At 40.0% G+C, this 21082-nt stretch overlaps 1 protein-coding gene across 2 annotated transcripts in view; it reads right to left on the bottom strand.

Moving 5' to 3' along the window:
- The window catches only part of RAPGEF5 (Rap guanine nucleotide exchange factor 5), a 166610-nt gene that overhangs the window by 16559 nt on the left and 128969 nt on the right, over positions 1-21082 (bottom strand). The window contains exons 13-21 of one of the 2 annotated variants that reach the window (XM_069773507.1): positions 19150-19294; positions 17122-17219; positions 16273-16303; positions 15252-15309; positions 12079-12228; positions 9258-9355; positions 7366-7488; positions 5983-6161; positions 2571-2661 (exon numbers count right to left, since the gene is read on the bottom strand). In XM_069773507.1, the coding sequence (XP_069629608.1) occupies positions 2571-2661; positions 5983-6161; positions 7366-7488; positions 9258-9355; positions 12079-12228; positions 15252-15309; positions 16273-16303; positions 17122-17219; positions 19150-19294 (973 nt within the window). Of the gene's footprint in view, positions 1-2570; positions 2662-5982; positions 6162-7365; positions 7489-9257; positions 9356-12078; positions 12229-15251; positions 15331-16272; positions 16304-17121; positions 17220-19149; positions 19295-21082 lie in introns of both variants that reach the window. The other variant, XM_069773498.1, reaches the window with a different exon arrangement.

Genomic DNA, 21082 nt, shown 5'->3' with positions numbered 1-21082 from the left:
GAAAGTACCAACAGGCAGTTAACCTCCACTCCTCAGCTCCAAGAGCCCTAATTACAGACCATGTTCAGTGCAATGCCAGTGAGGCATCAGACCCTGCAGCCTTGCCTCGGGGACCTGCATCCTTCTTTTATGGAAACTGCTTGTTAGCAGATGTTTCTATTTTCTTCCCTAGCTTCCATGCCTGCTGCATTTATGTTAATATCCATATCAAGTTAGAAGCAGTAACACAGGCTGAGAATTCAGATACTGTGATCACATCCAGGTTTAATCATTTGTTGTAATCAATTTTCCCCTAAAACATGGGTTCGAGAAATTAACAGGCATCACGCTCAGTGCTGTTTGATACACCACCCCCAGTGCTGACCAGTGTTACTACTGGCACATACTGGTGGCAGAGAAAGATATCTTTCCTTAACAAATGATTATTCCACCTCTGGTATCTCATCCTAATCCCACAGGGAGGTGCACAAAGCACCTTAGAAAGGAGCCCAAGCACAAACTACCTTCTTGCTCCACATGCTATACCTGCTCTGCTCCACAAGCATCCGCTTCCTTTACCTCTAAGATGCTTTAATGGATTCACCTCATAATACTCAAAGCAATACTTCTACAGTTTGAATTTTGCTGCTGGTATTTCAGACTTGAAGAATGGTGTGTGGACCTTAAAGCCTGTCTATTTTTTCAAACCATACCAGTTCGTCTAGTAAAAGATATCCCCTCTTAGTACAAATCCTGTCTTGTCTTTGTCCTTAGACCCTGACAGCCACAATGACCGTACCAAGAAAAAAGAGATTTAGAACAATTAAGATTAAGTGGATGTGCTGTATGATTAAAATGCTAAAATAACTGAACACGGAATTGCAATTGCACATTTTTAATATCTTCAATCAGGGAAAGTTAGGCTCATTAAAACACTGCATACTGTAGAAAAAAGTAGAATATGCTTGGGAGCATACTACTTGTTTAAGAATTCAAGTGCAGAGCCAATATAATTTAGCGTCTAAATGGTTGCTTAAATTTAGGTGGCTTCATTTACATGTGTAAGTAATTATAATTAATTTATAAACATTGCTCTACTTTCTAGAAGTTACATTACTAATGCAAATAACCTTCTGCTTTTGAAATTTCCAGTGCAGTAAAGTTTTACAAATAAAAAAAAAATGCATATGACTTCATAAATATTTTACACACAGAAACGTGACATATTTACAATGATACATATGCAGATGAACTCCTTGTTCTGACAAGCAATATATTCTGCTCCTCCTGAGGGAAGTCCACCAGCAGTGCATGATCTCTAGAGGTCTCACCACACAGCAGACTCCTGCGTGTTTCTGTGCGGGAGAGGTCTACACCATTGCCACCAGGTGCCTTTGATACAATGCTTAGTCCCTTCCACTCTCCTACCAAAGCCCAGAGAAAGGAGATGAAGGCAACCTGTAAGAGCAGGCAAGGGCTAATGTTCCCTAGAGGGGCATTTTAGAAATAGGAGAGACAAGGGGTTTCTGTATCATCACCCTCAGGTATGTATTTTTGTCTAAAATTTTTGCTTGACTTGTTATTTAAAGTTAGCTCCTCCTTGCCTATCTGAGTGTCTGTAAACTCCTCCCTGCAGAAGCAGTCACTGCCCTTGCTTCTCTGACATATGCACTGATGTTTCCATATGCATGATTTCAGCTAAAGGGGAAGACTTTGCTCTCTCTGAACAGTGTTAGATAGGTTTGTAAGTCTCTGATGGCCGTTTGGTTTCAGCTATTGGTGCTCAAGAGTATCTCTAAGGCAGGAGATCACAGCTGTACTCTGTCACTTTGTATTACAGATTGATATTTTTTGAGTACTGCCCATTTGTGGTGTTGGTGGCATGGGGGAGGGATAAGGCTTCACCCCATCACACTAAATTACTCCTTCCCCAATTTTCGGTTCATCAACGGATATAGTAAGCTTGCAGATACTACCACTCAATAATTTACTTGGACGGAAAAAAAATGCCGCAATATAAACAGAGATTGCAGTGGGACCCCCCTCTAAACATCCCATGCTCTGTCTAGCAACCGATAGCTTCTTTAGCAGATAATCTCTGTTCTCCAGCATGTTCCTTACTCGTGGCCCATTTTCTAACTTTGTTTTTCAAGATAAGCAGCTGCAAAAGAGCTGATAAATGAGAATTAAAGAGGGTTTATTTCTACTTTGTATTTTTTTTTTTAAACGAAATTATTCCATAATAAGGTATTGCTTGTTTGGAGCCACCTTTATAAGACTTTCTGTTCTGACATCTACTTAAAATGCTAGGATAATTTATCTGGGGTTTTTTTTGTTGGTTTTTTTTAAGAGGGCAAGATCCCCTTGCTTTGTTCTTATTTAAAAGCTCTGGAAGGACACATTTAGTTTTATTTTAATAGCTGTGTATATAAGGTTTCAGGTCACAGAGAAGTTTCCTCTACAGACACTCACTCCATGTTTGATTTCAGCATGAAAAACCAATAATTAGAAAGAAAAGGTAATTCACCAGTATACAACCTTTGTGAGAAATGGTTTTGACAGGGTCTAAAAGATACAAAGATGCATCTTACCTCCCAGGTCTGAGACAGCCGGCTGACAGATGCAGTGTTGAGACCCATAACAATAGCAAAGAATGAATTCAGATTTCTTTGGGCTTTACAGCTGTGGAATAAAAAAATGAACACTGTATTCTGATTTTTTTGTACTCAGAATCAGAGACAAATGGAATGCACAGGTATCCTAGGTTACTGAGTCCCATTTCAACCCTCAGCACTAACATACAATCATCTTCCACATAATGAACTCATTAAATGTCCTCTCATGACCACCTGCAGTCTACGTGATGAGGTCTCTAAGAAGTTTTTTAGCAAATGTTCCACTGTCTCATCAACCCTGTTGTTGGCAGGTTATTCTTTTCCCTTTGCTGTCAAAAGTAGTTTTCCCTTTTCAATGTTCAAGTTACTCTCAGCTGTCCTTTACCATACAGAATAATTCCTTGACCTCTATTCTGTTGTATTATAAATATTTTCATCCCCTTTTTCATCTTTTCTGTAAATTGTACATCATTGGTTCCTTCAGTTTCTCTTTGTGGTCATGGCATGCAATCTACTTTTCCATATTGTTATTATCCTTCATTGAATTCTCCGTAATTTATTTTAACTTTTCTCTCATGTTTCCTTCTTACCAAGGAGATGTAGTGAGACAGTGGGGAGGGAAGCGTAAACATAATTACTGTTTTGGCTCTAAGTTCTTACACCTTTTTCCTATGCAAATATAAAACAAATATCAAATTATTTATTTGGAACACATCACACTTTGTCTTTGCCTTTAATTTGTCATCTATTATCACCCAAGGACCTGTGTCACAGTACTGTTCTTTACAATCACGCATTCATTTCTTCAGCTCAGTATTAGCATTCCCTAGCTGAATTACTTTGCATCTATCTAAATTAAATCTTATCCTACTGTTGTTTGCACATGCCACTAGACTCCTTAGATAATTCTTTTTTTTTTCTATCCTCCAATGCATTTGCAATCCCTCATCATTTTTATTGTCTGAAAATCTGATTAATGTTCAATGTACATATCCCTATAAATTAGTTGCAGTTAGCACTGGTTCCAATACAGGTCCCTACGGAATTTGCTTGATACCTCTATTCTGACATTTTACTATATACAATCAGACCCTGCTTATTTCTAGTCCGTTAGGAAATTTGAAATCCTGAAATATCGAGTCCTTCTCAAACAAAAGGATTCCCCTTTCTTGTGCAGATTCTTGAAGACCACTATAAACATACATGTGCACATGTGTGTGAGAGCGAGAATCCTCTTTTAAGACAATTTTAAGTATGAATTAATCCACTGCCTTCACTGGGATTTATTATCAGGGAAAAGTACATGCCAAGGCCTTAGACCAGAAACTTGCCAGCACTTGTTAGAAGTTTTATAAAGCTTGCACTCATTGCTGTGTACTATCTTGAGACGGTGTATTTCTCACTTCACTTCAGCTGTCTTTAACTTTTATCCTAACTTTGTTGCTTAGACTGCTTTTATCATTAAAGTCAGGCAGCTCCCAAAGCTAATTCATTCCGAAACAAGAAAAGTGTCCAGCACAGCCTGGATAAGCAGTCTACTGGATGGGCCCATTTCTCACACAGAACTGTGGAGAGAAGGTACATCTTTTCCAGTCAGCCACTGCTTGGGAAGCAAGAAGGCTGCTATTGTAATCCATTTATTCTAACCCTATGCTGAGCTGTTTCTCTAACTCCTCAACATGTTAATTTCTAACAACATGCTAATTCATTTTCTCTGTCAAATTACTTGCTTTCTATTTTAGACTAGCTCTCCAACAGAAGCGTAGATAACTGTTTCAGAAACTCTGTCTCACTTTTATGTATTGACACACTTGTATAAAAGCCTTCCATCTTCTTCAGGTGTTCCTCTACAGTGAGGCACACAAATGCTGAACATGAGAGTCCTGGTGCTTTGCCGACAAGCTGGAATTCAAGAGACACAGATTCCTGGCCACGTCTGGGAGCAGTGAATAGGGAGCAGCCAGAGCTGCTCACACTCCCTACCTCTCTGCCTTAGTCTATAACAAAGTATCAGGGCTGCTTGGCTTGTGCCTCATGATGAGAGTCCTGTGCTTAGCACACCATGCTTCCACCCTAATTATTCCTCTTTAATCAGCTTTTCCAGAATTTATGAGATATGATAATGTCTTCTTTCAGAAAGCTGCTTTTCCGATTAAAAAAAAGATCCCAGGCAAACTACACACTCACTTATTTGTGTATCCATTATATCACCATCTACGTAATATGATGATGGGTGCTTCTGCAGTGCACTGGGAGAGCCTGTCTACTGTTTACTGACAACTATTTAGTCTCCACAACTTTGGCTTTTCACTTAACAGAGATGGAATTAATTCAAATAGAGCAACATTTTAGTCTGGTGACAAATATATCCCTATTCATGTGGAACAGAGATGCAACTTTTCCTGGAATGCAAATTAATGCTACTGTGGTACAAGCAAGGCACACAGACCAACCAGTTTTGACGTAATTGGACCAAACTTGGCCATTGATACAGCAGAAAATGAACTTATTACTGGATACCATACAACTTGCAAACTAAGTCAAATCACATTTATGAGTTACACTAGATTAGATTAGAAGAATTCATTTCACCAAAGGCACTGCTTCAGCAGAGAATAGTCCTTTCTATGTAAGTGCCTTGCAAATTAAATCAACCCAGTCGATGAAGGGAACAAATTACACATTTTCCATGAACACGCATATTCAAATATTGCAGAAACCAACAAGTGGAAAGAGGCGAGAAGAATGGTTGCACATATTTAAATTGCTCCTTTTCCTTGGTTACTAAAATAAGGGTGATTACAGAGAAAAGAACTCTCTGTGTATAGTATATATTTGTGTTCTGTTCCAAGGCATCAAGTAAATGCCAGCACTATTTAGTAATAGAATAGACTGTCAAATCTAATTAATGAAGACCCCCCCCCAATAAATAAAAAAAAAAAGTACCCCAGAGAGGATTACATGGGGCAACAGCTTACTGCAGCTAGTTTCCTCTCTAGATGTAGGACTTTAAGATTTTAACAGAGTTTTTTGGTTTCCGTGTAGTCTTTGGTGAATAACTGTGTTGCTGCTCAAATAGTTTTCTAATACCATCCTCAGGTTATCTCTGCTAAGAAAGGAGGCATCTGTACCATCAGGGATTTTGCAGCTGATGCTACAGATACAGCGGCTAAGCTGCTGGGAAACATTTGAGCAGTATATACTCTACCATGTGTAGTTTTGGCCAGTGTTTGCTGTTGTTATGTATGGACTGTTTTATCTAGGTATGCTTACTACACTATTAAAACACAGGATGACAAACTGGTTTTCTTTCTTTGCTTTTGCACCTACTTCTCACCAAATAAAGCATGCGAATTCAAGGATTTTTGTTGCAACTTTAGTAACTTACTGGGCAGCAATCTTGATGAACTTTTTGACTAGCTGCACACGTTTGCAGAGCTGGCTGCAGAGGAGTATCTCGGTGGCAACCCAAAGCTGGACCTCGTTGCATCTTTGAAGCAGAAGACTAAGATTCTCAGTGTTTTCAGCACTGCCCTGTCTGCTGAACGTGAAGTATATCAGCTCTTGCTGGAAGACAATCACAATATTATTAGGGATATAAAAACAATTTAAATGTAAATGAATTATAAATTATTTAGAAGTATGTTTTTGAAACAAGACCTGGTTACAAATGGTTATTTTTTCATTCTCCATGAGCCAACCACAAATGATTCAGGGTCCAGGTTTGGCTTAGGAAAGTCTAGAGGCTTATTACAGTAGGCAGGTGGACTGGAAGTCCCGCAAGACATGCTTTTATTGTGGGATTTCCTGCAGTTCCTGTTCTGGCTACAGCCAGGTATAGGACATAAACAATCTGTCTCTCTGTATTTCATCAATTCTGTTCCAGTATGAAAAAGTAACCATATCAGACCATTGCAGAATCTGAAAAATTTCCATTCAAACTTCTTCCTAAAAAAAGACAAGTTTTCATCAACAGAGGTGTGGGTCTTAATTTCTATGAAAAAACAAAACCACTTGACCAGCTCTAGATTTAAAGTCTCTAACCTGAATAAAAGAACCTGAAATGAAAGATCAAGGAAAGCATCTGATTAGAAGCAAGGGAATTTCCCATTCATTCTTCTCAGAAAGCCAACATGCTTTTCAGTGAATGATATTTTCAAGTGACATTTTGTACTGTTAACTGTGTATTTTACTCAGCGGCAAACACCAGAACCTATCAAAGTCACTGAAACAACCCAGTGGGCACTGAAGTGGGCCATTATCCCATTTTGTGAAGCCTGCCCAGTATTTTTTATCTCACTGAAGCATAGCAAGAACAGTAATGCGACCATCTAAATTGCTGAAACTGTGAATTCTTTTGTGGTTAAAGTGATATCAAGGACGCCTATTTGTGGAGTCTTATATTTACAGAACATTATCAAATGCAAAGGACAATTTGCATATATAACATACTCACACAGACAGTTTTTAGAGAATAATCATGCTCTTCTACTCTCTCGAAGCAAATCTCAATATAACCCACCAGGTATACAGGGAACATATGAGACAGCCCAGCACAGGGAAGTTACAAACCTTTGACAGATTTTTTCAGTATCAAGGATTGTGACACATCTCTTGGACCCGGACTCTATGCCACCACTACTGAGCTGCCAAATCACGCTGTCATGACGGTGAACTGAGCACCAAGGAATACTGATGCTCCAAAATGCATCATAGTGGCACAACGCTGCATGAGAGTAATATACCTGGAAGTGGATACGGTGCTACTTACCTCATGAATTGCATTGAAGAGGCTCCAGTCAAAGTTTGTTAGTTCTAAGGCAAGATCCCAGGTGTTGATTCCCAAAATTCTCACAGACCTTTGCTGCAATTCCTCATTTTCAGCAAATGGGTTCTAAATCAATAGCCAAGAGCAAAAAAATCCTCAGCAAATGCGAAAAGTTCTGCAGTGAAACAGCTACTGGACCAAGGTACCAAACAGACCTAAGTAATCTTCTCTAAGTGCACTCTGAGGGTTTTTTCCCCCCACTAATCAAAATCAAGGAGTTATAGCCTATTTAATAAATAGTTTGAAACAGGAAATGGGTCAATACGATCATTGATTTGCTATTGGATTAGGCCTTCTCCCTCTCTCTCTCTTTCTCTAAACCTTGAATATAAAACAATGACCAAGCAGGCGGCATAATGAAAATAAAATCCCTGAAACCATCAGAAAACAAAATCTGAATTAGGACACTGGGAAATTTTTGTATTATAAGATAAAGGAATCATTCTGCAAACATAGGGGATTTAGAATAAATACATACTACTTGCCCTCCAATCCACCTTTACAAATAACATAAATCCATACATTTTATGATTAATCTACTCCAAATGTAATCACCAACAAACAGTAAACCACTGTGGGTCCTGATTCATAGAAGTTACTTAGCATATTACTGTGGAGTGTACTGGTACTGCTGATGTTAAGGGTCATTTGACATTTCCTTTATTAGCTCAGATTTTCAAAGGTTTGCATTTCTCTTGGGTTTTTTTTACCTCATCAGGCTGAAACTTGGCACATGAACCATCTGCCAAGATGAAAGATTATTCTTATCAGTTAAGCCATTACTTTGGTGCTATATTTCTGACAGTTACAGCAAGTTTCACAATTTTTATTATGTAACTAATGAAACTAGATTGGCTGTCACCTGTCTGCACTGGAAACCTTCCCTTAATATTCGCGTTTTTAGAGGTGGCTAGAACACCGGAGATAATGGGGATAACAGATTACAATGATAGCAGCATGTCAGCTCTTCGGGGCACATTGATCCAACAAAATGTAAATAGACATTTCTCATCCCTAGGATGAATGCACAGATCCTAGCAGTACTGACAACATGTAAAAGTCAGCTGTGATACTGTCCCTGTGCTTTCCTTGAAACATCTGCATAATTAGCAGAAAACTATTGAAAGAGTAATTCTTTGAGCGCCTGACTGTTCCTACCTCACTGAGGTTTTGGGAAATCATAGGGGGAAAGAGTTTGCAGTCCTGGTTTCTGAGGACAGAGGGAATGAGGGAGACCTGCTGCCCTTCAACTTGCTCCCCTCTCCAGCACCAGTGAGAGGATGGAGAGACAGACAGAAGGAAGGGAAGACGACACACTACCAGCAATATATGCCAGCCACAGACTGACCATGGGGCTGCCACAACACTGGGGTCACACTGATACCCAGTAATTCTGCTAGAACTCACACAACATCTATTTCTACATGTAGTAATTCCACGGAGTGTGTCCATCACCTCATATGATTATGCACCAGCCACTTTAAGTGTTACAGAGGCACAAGGGCGGGAGGGAAGAGTCACACGGGCCCTGAAGAATAATCCTTATCCCATTCAGTCCTGTACAAGCACAGGTCAGGCTGATGTAGATTGAAAGATTTAAGCCGCACAGAAGGTTTGGTCCATTTGAAACTGATGAACAAATTCCATTACTGTTCAGTCAAACAACTGCTGTTAATGCAAGATACTTTTTTTTCAGGTATAGAGCCGCTCAGTAAGCTTTACTAAGTAAGCAAAAAATAAATTCTGTATTGAAAAAGCCCTCTGAAAGGAATATTAAGTTCTTCATCTGGAGTCAGACAAATAAAAAATGGGAAGTATACAATACAGATCCTTACCAAAGAATCAGTCAGATCTTTTCGATAGACAAACATACGACTGGAGGTCTCGAAAGATTTTGAGATAGCCAAATCATTTGGCTGTAGTTCATGTTTTTCTGTAAAAACAGAAAACAAAACACAAAAGCCTCAGAAATGGAGTAAAAGCTGTATATAAATATGAGAAAAACATTACAAATATATTTGTAAAGCCACATCAGCTTCTTAGAATGGAACTAAGCATCAAATCCAGTCCCTATTGGGACCATCATCTCCACACTATTCAGGCACAATAAAGGTGAGATGTCTCTGATGCTGGACTAGAGCACAAAAACTTCCAGCATCTGCTTCCAACCTGGACTTCACATAGGATAGAATGGAAAGAGATCCTTGAATCATCTATTCTAACCTCCTATGCATTATAGAACATTTCACTTCAACCCAGCGCATCTACTGTAAATGTAGCGACTTTTGCTAGAGCAAAGTGTCTCGGCCTCCAGAGACTGAGCTGCTGCATGTCACTGACAGACAAGAGCAGGGGTGGAGATGTCATCAGTAGCTACGGCCATCTGACAGGTGAAGAATTTTAAAGAATCCCAGCGCCACAAAATTCACCCCATGGAGCAGAGTTGAAGAGTCCTTTATAGTACGGTATTTACAGAAATCCCTGTAGACCTAGAGTAATTCATTTAGAAAACATCTGAGTAAAAGAGCAGGACACACTAAACTGGTAGCAAAGAGAAAGGACGTTTTTTGCCTCCACTCCAGAGTACTGGTTCAGCTCTGGGCAACCTTGGATGCTGCAGAGAAAGGTGTGGGGAAAAATAAAGTAAAACCCAGGACACAGCTAAAAAACTGCCCTGGGAAAACTGTCTCTTCCTGTGGGCTCCAAGTAATCTTCTGGAGACCTGACACATGAGATCTGATTACAGTGACTGTATTAATGTTGACCCAAAAGCACTCCAAGTATGTTGACAGCTACCTTGGACTTTTCATTGCCCATGAGGGAGGAGTAGGACCAGGAGGAGTCTGAAAGCCAAACATCATTTCAGACTGTTCTCCCTTTTATCCATGCTCATGCTGACACCAGATACATTTATGTTGAACTACCAGTATGTTTTTTTAAGGTAATTTTGAATAAAAAGAGCTTGCTTGTTCATTTCAGAAGTACAATAAAAATGTTTTCTCCAATGCTTACACTGCTGCCCTCCAAGTGGAGGGCAGATGACAGTCCTGAGTCATGCAAATAGCAAAAAAAACAAAGGGGAAAAAAAAAAGAGGGTGGCAGGCTGGTCTTTATTGCTTGCAGCACAGGAGTGACAATGTATAAGAACAAAGATACTGAAATTGTGGTACCTCCAATTAATTCAGGCAACGTGACTAAATAACATTTTAGGGGTTACAATGGTCACGTACAAATGACAGTCCTATTGTACCTGCATTTTAATTGTTGTTTATTATTGAACAGCCAAGTGGCAACCACTTCTATTCTGTGGCTTTCTTGGGAACCAATGTGGTCTAAAGATAATAGTGTGTTTCATTATTTATGAATTGTTGGTTTTCTTTAGCTAAGTAGGCAGTTAGCACCAGATTTATTGCTATCAGAGCAAAACTTGCCCTGCTCTTGAACAGCAGCGAAAGATCTGAAAAACAGCAGCAGCACAGTGATTTTGCAGTGCTGTAAAATGCACTGGAGGCGAGTTTGGGCACACACAAGGGTAAAAAGAGTATGCCTGCAAATGATGTAGCCCAGCTGGCCAGGACACCTACGTGTAATGCTCCCTACATGTGGCCGCTCTGTGCCCAGGCTCTCAATAGCCAGAGCAGGACACCATCTCCCTGCCACCCACACCAGTGCCCTGCAAAAAAATGGTTATTTAATTGAGCTTGGTGTGGGGGAAAAAAATGTGACCTTCCAATTCTGAATCAAATAAACTAACAGAACAATCCAGCATTTGCGTACATTTAATTTAACTAGACTGAGAAAGAAGTAGCAATGAGTGCTATATCTCTGAGAGTCCATCCTTTGTCCCAGGGGATCAACACCAACTAATGTTATCTGAGGATATGACCAAGATATTCTACACTCTTAGCACCTTTTTGTAAAGTCAGCTTTGCATTTCTATGCACCTAGTTAAATTGCTTCCTTTATATTCCCTAAGAGCCAAAAGACTCCACAATGAGCAACACAATCTGACCAAAGAGCTTGAGACCTGCCAGACACCAAAGAAAATCTTGGGGGTTTGGCTGGTCCCTAGTATCAGCCCATGATCAGTCTGGTCTTCCTTAAAAAAAGACAATAAGCCTTTCTGTTCAATGAGAAACACTAAAATAATAGCCAAAAAATGTCAGTTGTAAGCAAGACTTCTTACAAAGTACTGCTTAGATTGCTCACAGTATTTCAACTGTGCAAATATATGTCTCTCTCTTTCTGCTGGAGAATATTCATTACCCATGCCATAAACAAGGAAACAGCCACACATATAGTATTAGTTATTCTCTTTTATATTTTTAAAGCAAACCATGCCTCATCGCCTTCCAAATTAATTTAAACACGGAAGTAGGAGATTTATCTGTGGGGAAAAAATAAAATCTTGCAGTGCTGCTGGAGACAAGAGTCCTTTACAATCCCTTCCCAGCGAGGAGATGCTGTATCCGATGGTACCCAAGAATGAGCTGTTGCCATGGAAACGACTCTCTGGGAAGCAGCTCCTCATTGTTCCCATGGTCATCCAGCTGTGGGCTTGCACAGGAACAGCTGTATCCTCGCACCAGAAAATGTCAGCCCTCCCTTACGTGATGTACTAAAAGGTAAGTAATCATATGAAAGGAAGTTATTTACCACCAGAGAACGTGACTGTCACCAGTGCCAACTCCTCCTCCGGGTACTGGATCTTTTCTGCTACGATCTTCAGTATCTCCTGAGCTGAAGTGGATACTTGAGCTTTCACACTGACATAGGAGTGCTCTGTTATATACACACGGCAGAAAACTGCACAAAGGAAGAAAGACACGCTCAGCGGTAGGCAGAGACACCTGAACAGAGCAGGAGATGATCTTGCAGACCCGACCATGGCAATGCCTCGGCTGCCTCGCTGCTGCGGCTGGCTGCGGCTGCAGGAAGGGCAGCTGCTGCACCCTGGCCCACAGGGACATGAAACTAAGCATAAACGTCACCGTTTACCCCCTTCTCACCTCCTCTCCCTGAGAAATGAGAGGGGCAAGCAAATGGAAACAGAGACCCCCACAGCAATACCTACTTAAGACTTCCTACTGTGAGGATTTGTCACAGACAACCTCCTCTCCTGCCTATCTTCTTTGCAAACTCAGCTGTTGCCATCTTTTCTCCCTTCCTTTTAGGGTCAGATAAATCACCGTCCTTTCAGTACATTTCATATCCGCTGCAGAAATTATTTTGGACCTCCACTTCCACCTGGAACAGGAGGCTTTGCAAAAACAGCGCTCCCCAGTCTTCATCCACTCCAGCTTATCTGTCTAGACATCTAAACTACTTGCACTGCCAGAGTATTTTAGCACCAGTAGAGGCTGCCCAAAGAGCAATGCAATTAGTTCTGACAACTCTTTCCCTGAATCACTTGCAGCACACATAAAAGAGACTGGTTTGGAGAAATTCCCTGGGCTCATCACTTCCACTGTAGCCCATGAGTGGGTTCGGCTCTGGGAGGGAGATCCCCAGCAGTAACGTTGTGGTCAACTCAGCTAGTACTTTGTTTCTGGTACAAAAAGGGATGTATGCTCTTCTCAGCCTGCCAGAATTTTAAGTTTACATCTTTTGCCAAGTTTGCCGTAGCCAGTTCTTTGAAATACAGCTGCCATCCTTAAAAGGGAAGAAACAGAGCTGCAGACTTGCATAAATATTTCAAAAATTACAACATCTGCTAATAAGAATTGCCACAACTCTTGGCTTCATACTCACTTCAGTACTTAATTAAACTTTCCCTTTCCTTCTAGTCTAGCACTTCTTATTGTAGACAGGCTGCTACCACAAGACAAAACTTTAGTCTCCAGAAATGCTGTATTTTTTTAATTAATTTTATTGACAGTTGTATGTAGCAATAGCTCTTTGCTTGTCCTACAAATCTTCATGGCTTCAGGGCACTTTCATTAACTGAGACCATGCCAGAAGCAGTTAAGAACTCTGTCCTCAAGAATATCTTTTTTGTGTGTTGTAGTAAAGAAAAAATGAAGATGAGAAGGAAGGAGGAACTTAACATTTAGCCTTGGGGAAGAAAAGTGATTTGATTTTATAATTTTTTCTTAACCTGTCTCTGCTGACAGACAGTAAATCAGATGCTCATCCTATGGCAGAATCTCACTTCAGAATGGATATAAGTCATGAAAAGATAGAGACATCAAATTGCACGCTAAATTACTAGGTAGAAAAATAAATTTTAAAAAAGCTGACAGGAATATTTGGACTCCATATGCAGAGTGCGACACAAGTTGCTTACAGCAAATTTGTTTGAAATCTCCTCCCCTCTGTCATTTGGGAGGGGACAATGACAGCAATGCTAATTTATAACTGGGCTATTGACATATCCTTTGTTTAACATTGAACTAAGCCAAGCCACAGGTCAGGTCCTCAAACACAACCATCATACTGACTCTCCCAAAGCCTGTTCCCCATGCACCTTTCCAACGTTGTATCTGCGGTATCTATTGGCATGGATGATGCCACCTCTTCAGCAGCCCGTGCTGCTCCTCTGTGAGGTGCAGGAGGGAATGCCAGTGGGAGGAAGCGGCCATGGGCTGCAAGTTGCCCTCGTAATGCTTACATTAGGAAATAAAATGCTTCCAGCCAAGTGGCATGGTGTGGCTTGGACTGACCCATCCTCCACAAGCACCATTGGTCAGCAGCACTCCACCACACCAACTTAGATGTCCACCCTCATCATCCGTCTCTCCTCTCCCCGACTCCACTGTTGTTATTTCATTTCCTCAATCCCATCATCTTCTGTGGTTCATGCTCTCAAGGAGTGAGATAAAAGCAATTTAGCAGTCGGGTTGGCCTTGCTGGGTACTGCCCTTCCTGTCCCCACAGCCACACTGTCTATCCCCTCTCTTGTGCCAGCACACTTCCCTCCCCACTTATGTATGAGCTGTGTCCAACTTTTTAAGAAGAAGAATGAGTGTGAGGGTTCTCATCCAGAAATACTATTTTTAGAAGCAGCCTTGATAACATAAACCTCAAATAAACTTATACTTGAAGCACAGAAAAAGGATATCTATCAGTGCGGAAAGACTTGGCATTGAAGGAGCTTAGTTTTTATTCTGTCACAAATGAGCACTAAAAATATACTGACTCCAAGTGAACTTCCGGAGTTTTGTTCCCAGTGAGAAACAAAGATATCATCAAAGGACGAGACTACCAGGTAGGAGGACCTTCTGCCTGTTCGCTGCTTGTGTGCATGGTGTTATCCTCCTCTCCGCCTCCTTCCTCATGCAGGCATTACAGGAGGGTGACTGCCTCACTGTGTTACTGCACCAGCAGCGATGAAGGGAAATTGCATTTTGAAACGGTTGACATTAAAGTGAAGTGGCACCTTGCACTCCACGCGGAGACATTTTCAAGGAGAGAAGGAACTAAGGCGGGTTCCCAGAGCTAGCAGATCCTGGCCCATTTCATGTGACAAGCTTATTCATTCACCCTTCACAACCAAGATCTAGGTCAAAAAATGGAGAGCATGAAATGGAGCAGGAATTACGCCTGGTGGATGGGCTGCCAGCACTCCTGGGAGGCACACAGCTCTGCTACAGGGCTGCTGGAGGAACTGGACAGGGCAAAAATCCCTTGAGATACCATGTCACTGTTGAACCTCTGCAAAGCAGGAGGTAGGAAGGTAACCTTACACAGTCCTATCTTTCTTCTTTTGTAGCCCTAAGGTCCTGTTCAGAAGCTGTATGTCAGTTAAAAAAAATTTACATTATGGGCAGCCCTTGAGAAACAATTTTGCAGTTTTGGAGTTTTTCCTCCACTCTTTCAATCATACTTACTTTCCTCTGTTTCATTCATGGTTCCTCTGTGCTGCAGCCAGTTCTCCTTTAGACTGAACTGATGGAAAAAAGTTTTATTCTGTGAGGGAGTGGGAGAAGGAAAAAAAAAAAAAAGACAACAGTGATTCTTTGCATCCCTGCCCTTTACAAAGCAGTAATTCACAGAACACAGCATTCAGCCCATACATCTGGCCAAAAAGGTTTCTGTATAGGAAATCCACCCACCCTTTCTTGGGCCAGTAAACTGGGAGTTGCCTTACTAAATAATGGCCAAGGTGGGGAATTTGTAGGAAGCAGGACATGCCAAGGCTAAGCAGCCTGCACAATTCAAGGTTCTCTGTAGTCATGTTCAGAGCCCATTTCTTATACACTTATTCTTATATACGTTTCCTATGTATCAATCAGCCTATTTAGCAATTTCACTACAATCTCATGTTCTGCCTTCCACGTTTCCACAGTAACACTTTAAGCTTATTACACACTTCAGCTTCAGCCCAGTAAATTTGACGAGCACAGCAGTTCACCTCTGTGCAGTTTGTATGCCAACTTTCTCCGGCTGCGTCTTCTCCCTCCGGTTAAATAGACAGATTCATGTTCCTCACTTCCTTTCTCTGTCTCCGTCACAACAAATCCCCCCTTTGCTCTGTCTACTTGACATCCATGTCAATGCCGGTGCTCAGCCTGGTTTGCCCAGGTTGCTACATCTCTCCAGCCCGGCGGGGACACGCTCCCAGGCCTTCCTCCTGAATTCTGACATCTCAGAGCATCTTGTTAAGATGCTAATACTGTCACAGCCACTGCAGGTTAGCTCACACAGCTGATATATCCAGGCTGCACTGGCAGGAAAATAAAAGTTCCTTAAGCAACATTGCAGATCTAACCTCACTGATGTATCCTGTCATGTTTTTGGCCACCAGTCACTTTCAGCTGAGAAGCCAAGAAAAGAGAGGGAAGTGGGCAGAGGGGAAGAAAGTGAGATTGTAAGTTATTTAGCAACCAGCAACAAATAGGTTTACATTACCTTCCGGTGAGGTGAATACTCATCTACAGTGCTGAAACAAAAAGGAAAAACCAAATTATTCCCTCCAGCCAAAGCTTAGGAAAAGGAAGTTTTAGCTTTTACAAAGTTTACAATATCAGAAAGTTTTTAACGTTAAATGGTCACCACAGAATGGCTGCAGAGCTACCTCAGGGAAAGTTAAGGGTGTCTGGCTCAGCCAGAAAACTTTTCTGTAACTTGCACAATCGATGTAGTGAAAAGCAATGCTCCCAGCCCGTGAGCTGCCAGAGAACACGGACACAGCTTAGGCCCCAGGGGTAAGCAGTGAGGGTCACCCTTGGGGACACAACTCTTTCCACTTCCCCAACAGCCAAACCACGGAAACAAACTCCATTTGTTGGAAAAACATGCCAAGGAAATATCTTTTACAAATACCATAATTATAAACATGCCAAGGAAATATCTTTTACAAATACCATAATTATTAGTAAAATAATAACCCTGTGATGACTATTACAAGAAATTTGATTCTCAGTACTGCAGACTGCAGAGAGAGAATGAGTATGAAGGTACCATCTGACGATGTCACAGACTGCAGCTTCTGAGGGAAATTTTGCCAGCTTTTCCACAAAGTATCACTCTACTTGTAAGTCATCCCAACCAAAACTGATGGGAGTGACTGCTGAACCACACACACCACCCAACAAAATCAGAGAAGACTGAATAATCTAGGTTTAGTTTAAGGAAGACATGATTTGTAAAAATGAATATAGTACTTGTATCACTCATCACTTTACAGCAAGATGACAACAAAAATAAATTACACTCTAAATTAAAGGAGACTTGATCACAAATATAATCAATACTTACTGACGACGATGCATCCCAAGTATCTTCTGAAATTCTTTCAGGTCCTTCTCAAGAATGGGATATTCGTACACATCATCTAACACATTCCTGTATATCGTCTACAAAATAAAACAGTATCAGCAAACACCTGATAACTCAAACATAAATCTAAGGCATCACATCAGTGGTCTAAATCTATTCAGGCACTAGTGTACTAAAACAAATTTCATCATATTTTTACAAGACCCATAAGGAGAGAATGTTCCTGTTTAAATTTCCAGACTGGTCAATATTCAGCTCGCCTTTGGAGAAACACTCTTTGCATCATCACCAAGTGAGAGGGCAAAATGTTGACACACTTTTGTCTACTAACAGGAAGATTTTAAATAACACTTCTGGCTGTTACATGAAATCTGCGTTAGGTCAGAAGAACACATTCTGAAGCATGAGAACACACCACACCATCATCACTTATACAAAACGATAACAAACAGGTTCATTTGATTAAGACTTTTTTAAAAAGGAGAATGTTCTCCTTCACTTTTCCTAACATTTGCATGCATTTTAAATTGAGTTGATGTCTCTCACAAACAAATAACATCATACTCCTAGTTGTAAACCAATAAATAAACAAATAAACCCTACTTCTTATTTTGGGGGGAGGCATTGTCTGAATATTATCAATCACGAACCTCAGTTACATGTAAAAGACACTACTACCTCAGATAAGAGGTAAACAAACTGAATTGGCTTTCATGATTGAAATTGCTGGAAATATTTTCTCTATACTTTCTCAAAATCTGCACATAGATCCTTGTCTTTCCCTTCCAAGAAAATTAAGATCATATGTATGAGCTGAGTCATCAGGTTTGCTTTAGCCCAATTAACACACTTACATTTCTGAATTTCAGCATCAATGATTCTGGCCTACAATCCTATATATTGTTTTTGCACGTATAACTTCAACCATCATTAACATTACTGCTGTTCAATATTGCACAGAAGCCTCAAGCAGAGAAACTGTGACAATACACAGTCACACACCTCCATGGCCAGAAAGACAAGCCCTGCATCAAGGTAGGTGCAACGCAGTGAAATCTAACTGATGGCTGGGATAATGCCCCTTTCCAGTACATGCATCTAGTACCAAACAGCAAAAGTCCTAAGGTCTCTGCTTCCATATGCAGTGTGTCCTACTGCAAAAAACAAAACAAACCCCCAAAAAAGGCAGCTTAAGACTTTCTCCAAATTTAGTTCAATGTTTCATCCCTTTGTCTTAGGCAAATGACTGAAGAGAACTAAAAGGCCCTTAAGATCTCCAGTTGCAGAGAAAGAGTCTCATCAGGAAAGGTGGAAGATCCTGCAAAGTCTCCTAAAATAGTTTCATCTTTCAACCGGGGCTGGGGGGGGGGGCGGGGGGGGAATCAACAACCACATGGATCTTGGGTCAGTGACAACGTGGCTATTTGCAAATTTACAAGGGAATTACAAAAGCTTTTGCAACTCATTCAGAAAGATCATAAGATCCTTGCTAATAAGTGAGGACATCATTTTATTTATTAAAAATACATAAAGCTGTGCTACTCTCCATGTGCACCTGACAAACACTGTGGAATAGCATTTCACTCCTCAAAGTAGCTTCTCTTACAAGGACCTCAAACCTCTCTCTTTGTCCGTGATCCTCTGGATACCAACCATAGACCCTGTTCTGGCAGAAACGACCAGTGTGTCCAAAACCTCCATATCTTTGTACTTTTATTTTTTACCTTCCTAACTTTTCCCATTTTCTAGAGAGCAAGGAGTTCTGGGAGTTTCATATCTTAAAGTAATGTTTTTGATATTGAATGTACTGACATTACAGGTTTTCTGTTCAAACTGACTATCTCTAAGGCATTCAGGGAAGACACATGTAAATCATGTTATATTATAGATTTCATAGAGAAAATTTAAGTATGAAAAATTATGCTTTATATATTTTGCTGTTAGGGCTTTTTAGACACAGTATGTTAATTAAACAATGCTGAAATGAATCAGAAAGTGTTTCAATACCTTTAAAAATTGTTTTAAATGCTCATCTTCATGTAACCAGTCTTTGTAGAGAGAAGTCCACTGAGACACCAAATGCAAGACTTTTCGTTTCCTACAGGACACATCAGAGTCATCTTCTTTCCCTTGGTGGTTCTTAGCACAATAGGTACAGTAGATTAAGGAACAAATAATAAGGTCTCACTGAAGCTTAAAAATTAAGTGATGGAAAAGACTTTGCAATCATCTTATCTGCTAATAAAAGATTTTTTCACTACATTGCTCAGTTTTAAATGTTTTATCCCATCTGGAGCTTTACGAGTTTCATCAACTTTTTGGAATGAAATTCTCAGTAATAGAAATGTCAGTTCATCCTCTGTGCCAACAGGATTTTTTTCCTTTATAGATTAGAGAGGCGAGTCTATAAAAGTAAAATCAATTCAAAAGGAATTATACAATGTTGAGTCATATCTTTCCTTCAGAACTGGGAATGAACCTTTGTCCTGCACACTGATGTCAATGTGAATGTCTGTAGGAAGGAGGACAATGCATCATTAACAGCAACAAAAAAACGAGGCAGAGGAAGTCAGTTTCTTTGTCCCTGCACAAATTACACTATCTGCAGAAATAACACTATTAAAATAAAAAATGGTGAAAGAATCTATTCCCACCATTGTTCTCTTTTCACAAAGCAGAAACACCAAATGACAGAAGATACCCGCTTTGTACATTGTTCCTTCACTATTCTTTCTTTTATTAGGTAAAAAGATGATGTTTTCACCACAAAAGGTAGAGGGAAAAAAGAAAAGAAAAAAAAAAAGAAAAGCAAGTTCATTTTATAGCTACAAGTTTATTCAAACAATGCTCCTTAGCTTATGGAAGTAATTGGAAGTAAAAGGAAAAATTTCTTTTATAATACTTATTCTTCATTTTTTCTCTTCACGCATTCTGAAATGTATTACACAGATATAGGTATTCTAAGAATTAACATACAGGTCTGGATTGGTTTGAACCCCACTTTAAATGTTATTTTGTAACAGTTATAAAGGTTTATTTGTCTTTAAACAAAACCAGCAGCCATAAGTTTGTATTGTTGTTATGAGTTAGGCATCTGTTTCAATACATCTTTCAAGCATTCTTGTAAAGTAAGCATGCACATACACAAATACGTATGTTTTAGATACAAGTTTATTCAGAGGCAGCTTTAGCTTTGTACATTGAACTTCAGAGCAGGAATTTTCTGTTTATTGGTTCCTCGGCTATGCAAATTCTAAACGTTTTAATAGGTGAATGTGTATATATATTTCTCTATCTCTATTTACAGGCACGTGCCAATTAGGGGCACTCATATCCAAATTTGGATTTAATGTTTCCAGTTTGAATCTTTTCCTCAACAACCCATTTGAGTTAAGAAAACAATATAACCTGAACTTTGGGAAGCTACAGATTTGAATCGAATTCCAAGTATCATAAAACCTTATGAAAATTGGACTGAAGAAGAAGAGACCCTGAAAGATCAGCTAAGCTAGTCCATCTAAATCCACCCTAACTAGTCCACCCTAAGACAGGCTCAAGTATACCCTATGTTACCCTTGGAATGTATTTTCTAGTTTCTTCTTCTTAATATTCTCCAATATGAAAGATTTTACTGTCTCACACATTTTCCACTCCAGTGTTTCTTTTCTTAATGTAAAAAAAAAATAAAAAATTCCTAGTATCTAACATGAAGCTGTCTTACAGCAACTTAATCTCACTGCCTTTTGTCCCATCTGGCATCGATATGGGAAAAGATTCTTCCCTTCCTCTTTAGGTACCTGAAAGATTGTCTCATTTATAGTTTCCTTTTTTTTTTTTTTCAGTAAAACAAGCCCAATTCTTTCAATCCTTTTTTGTAGGCCTTTTTTTCTAGAATACTGGTAATTCCCACTGCTCTCTTCTGAAGTTTCTCCTATTTGTC

Source organism: Haliaeetus albicilla, chromosome 2 (assembly GCF_947461875.1).
Source record: "Haliaeetus albicilla chromosome 2, bHalAlb1.1, whole genome shotgun sequence".
In the NCBI taxonomy this organism is placed as follows: Eukaryota; Metazoa; Chordata; class Aves; order Accipitriformes; family Accipitridae; genus Haliaeetus; species Haliaeetus albicilla.
This window is presented reverse-complemented; position numbering and strand designations above follow the sequence as displayed.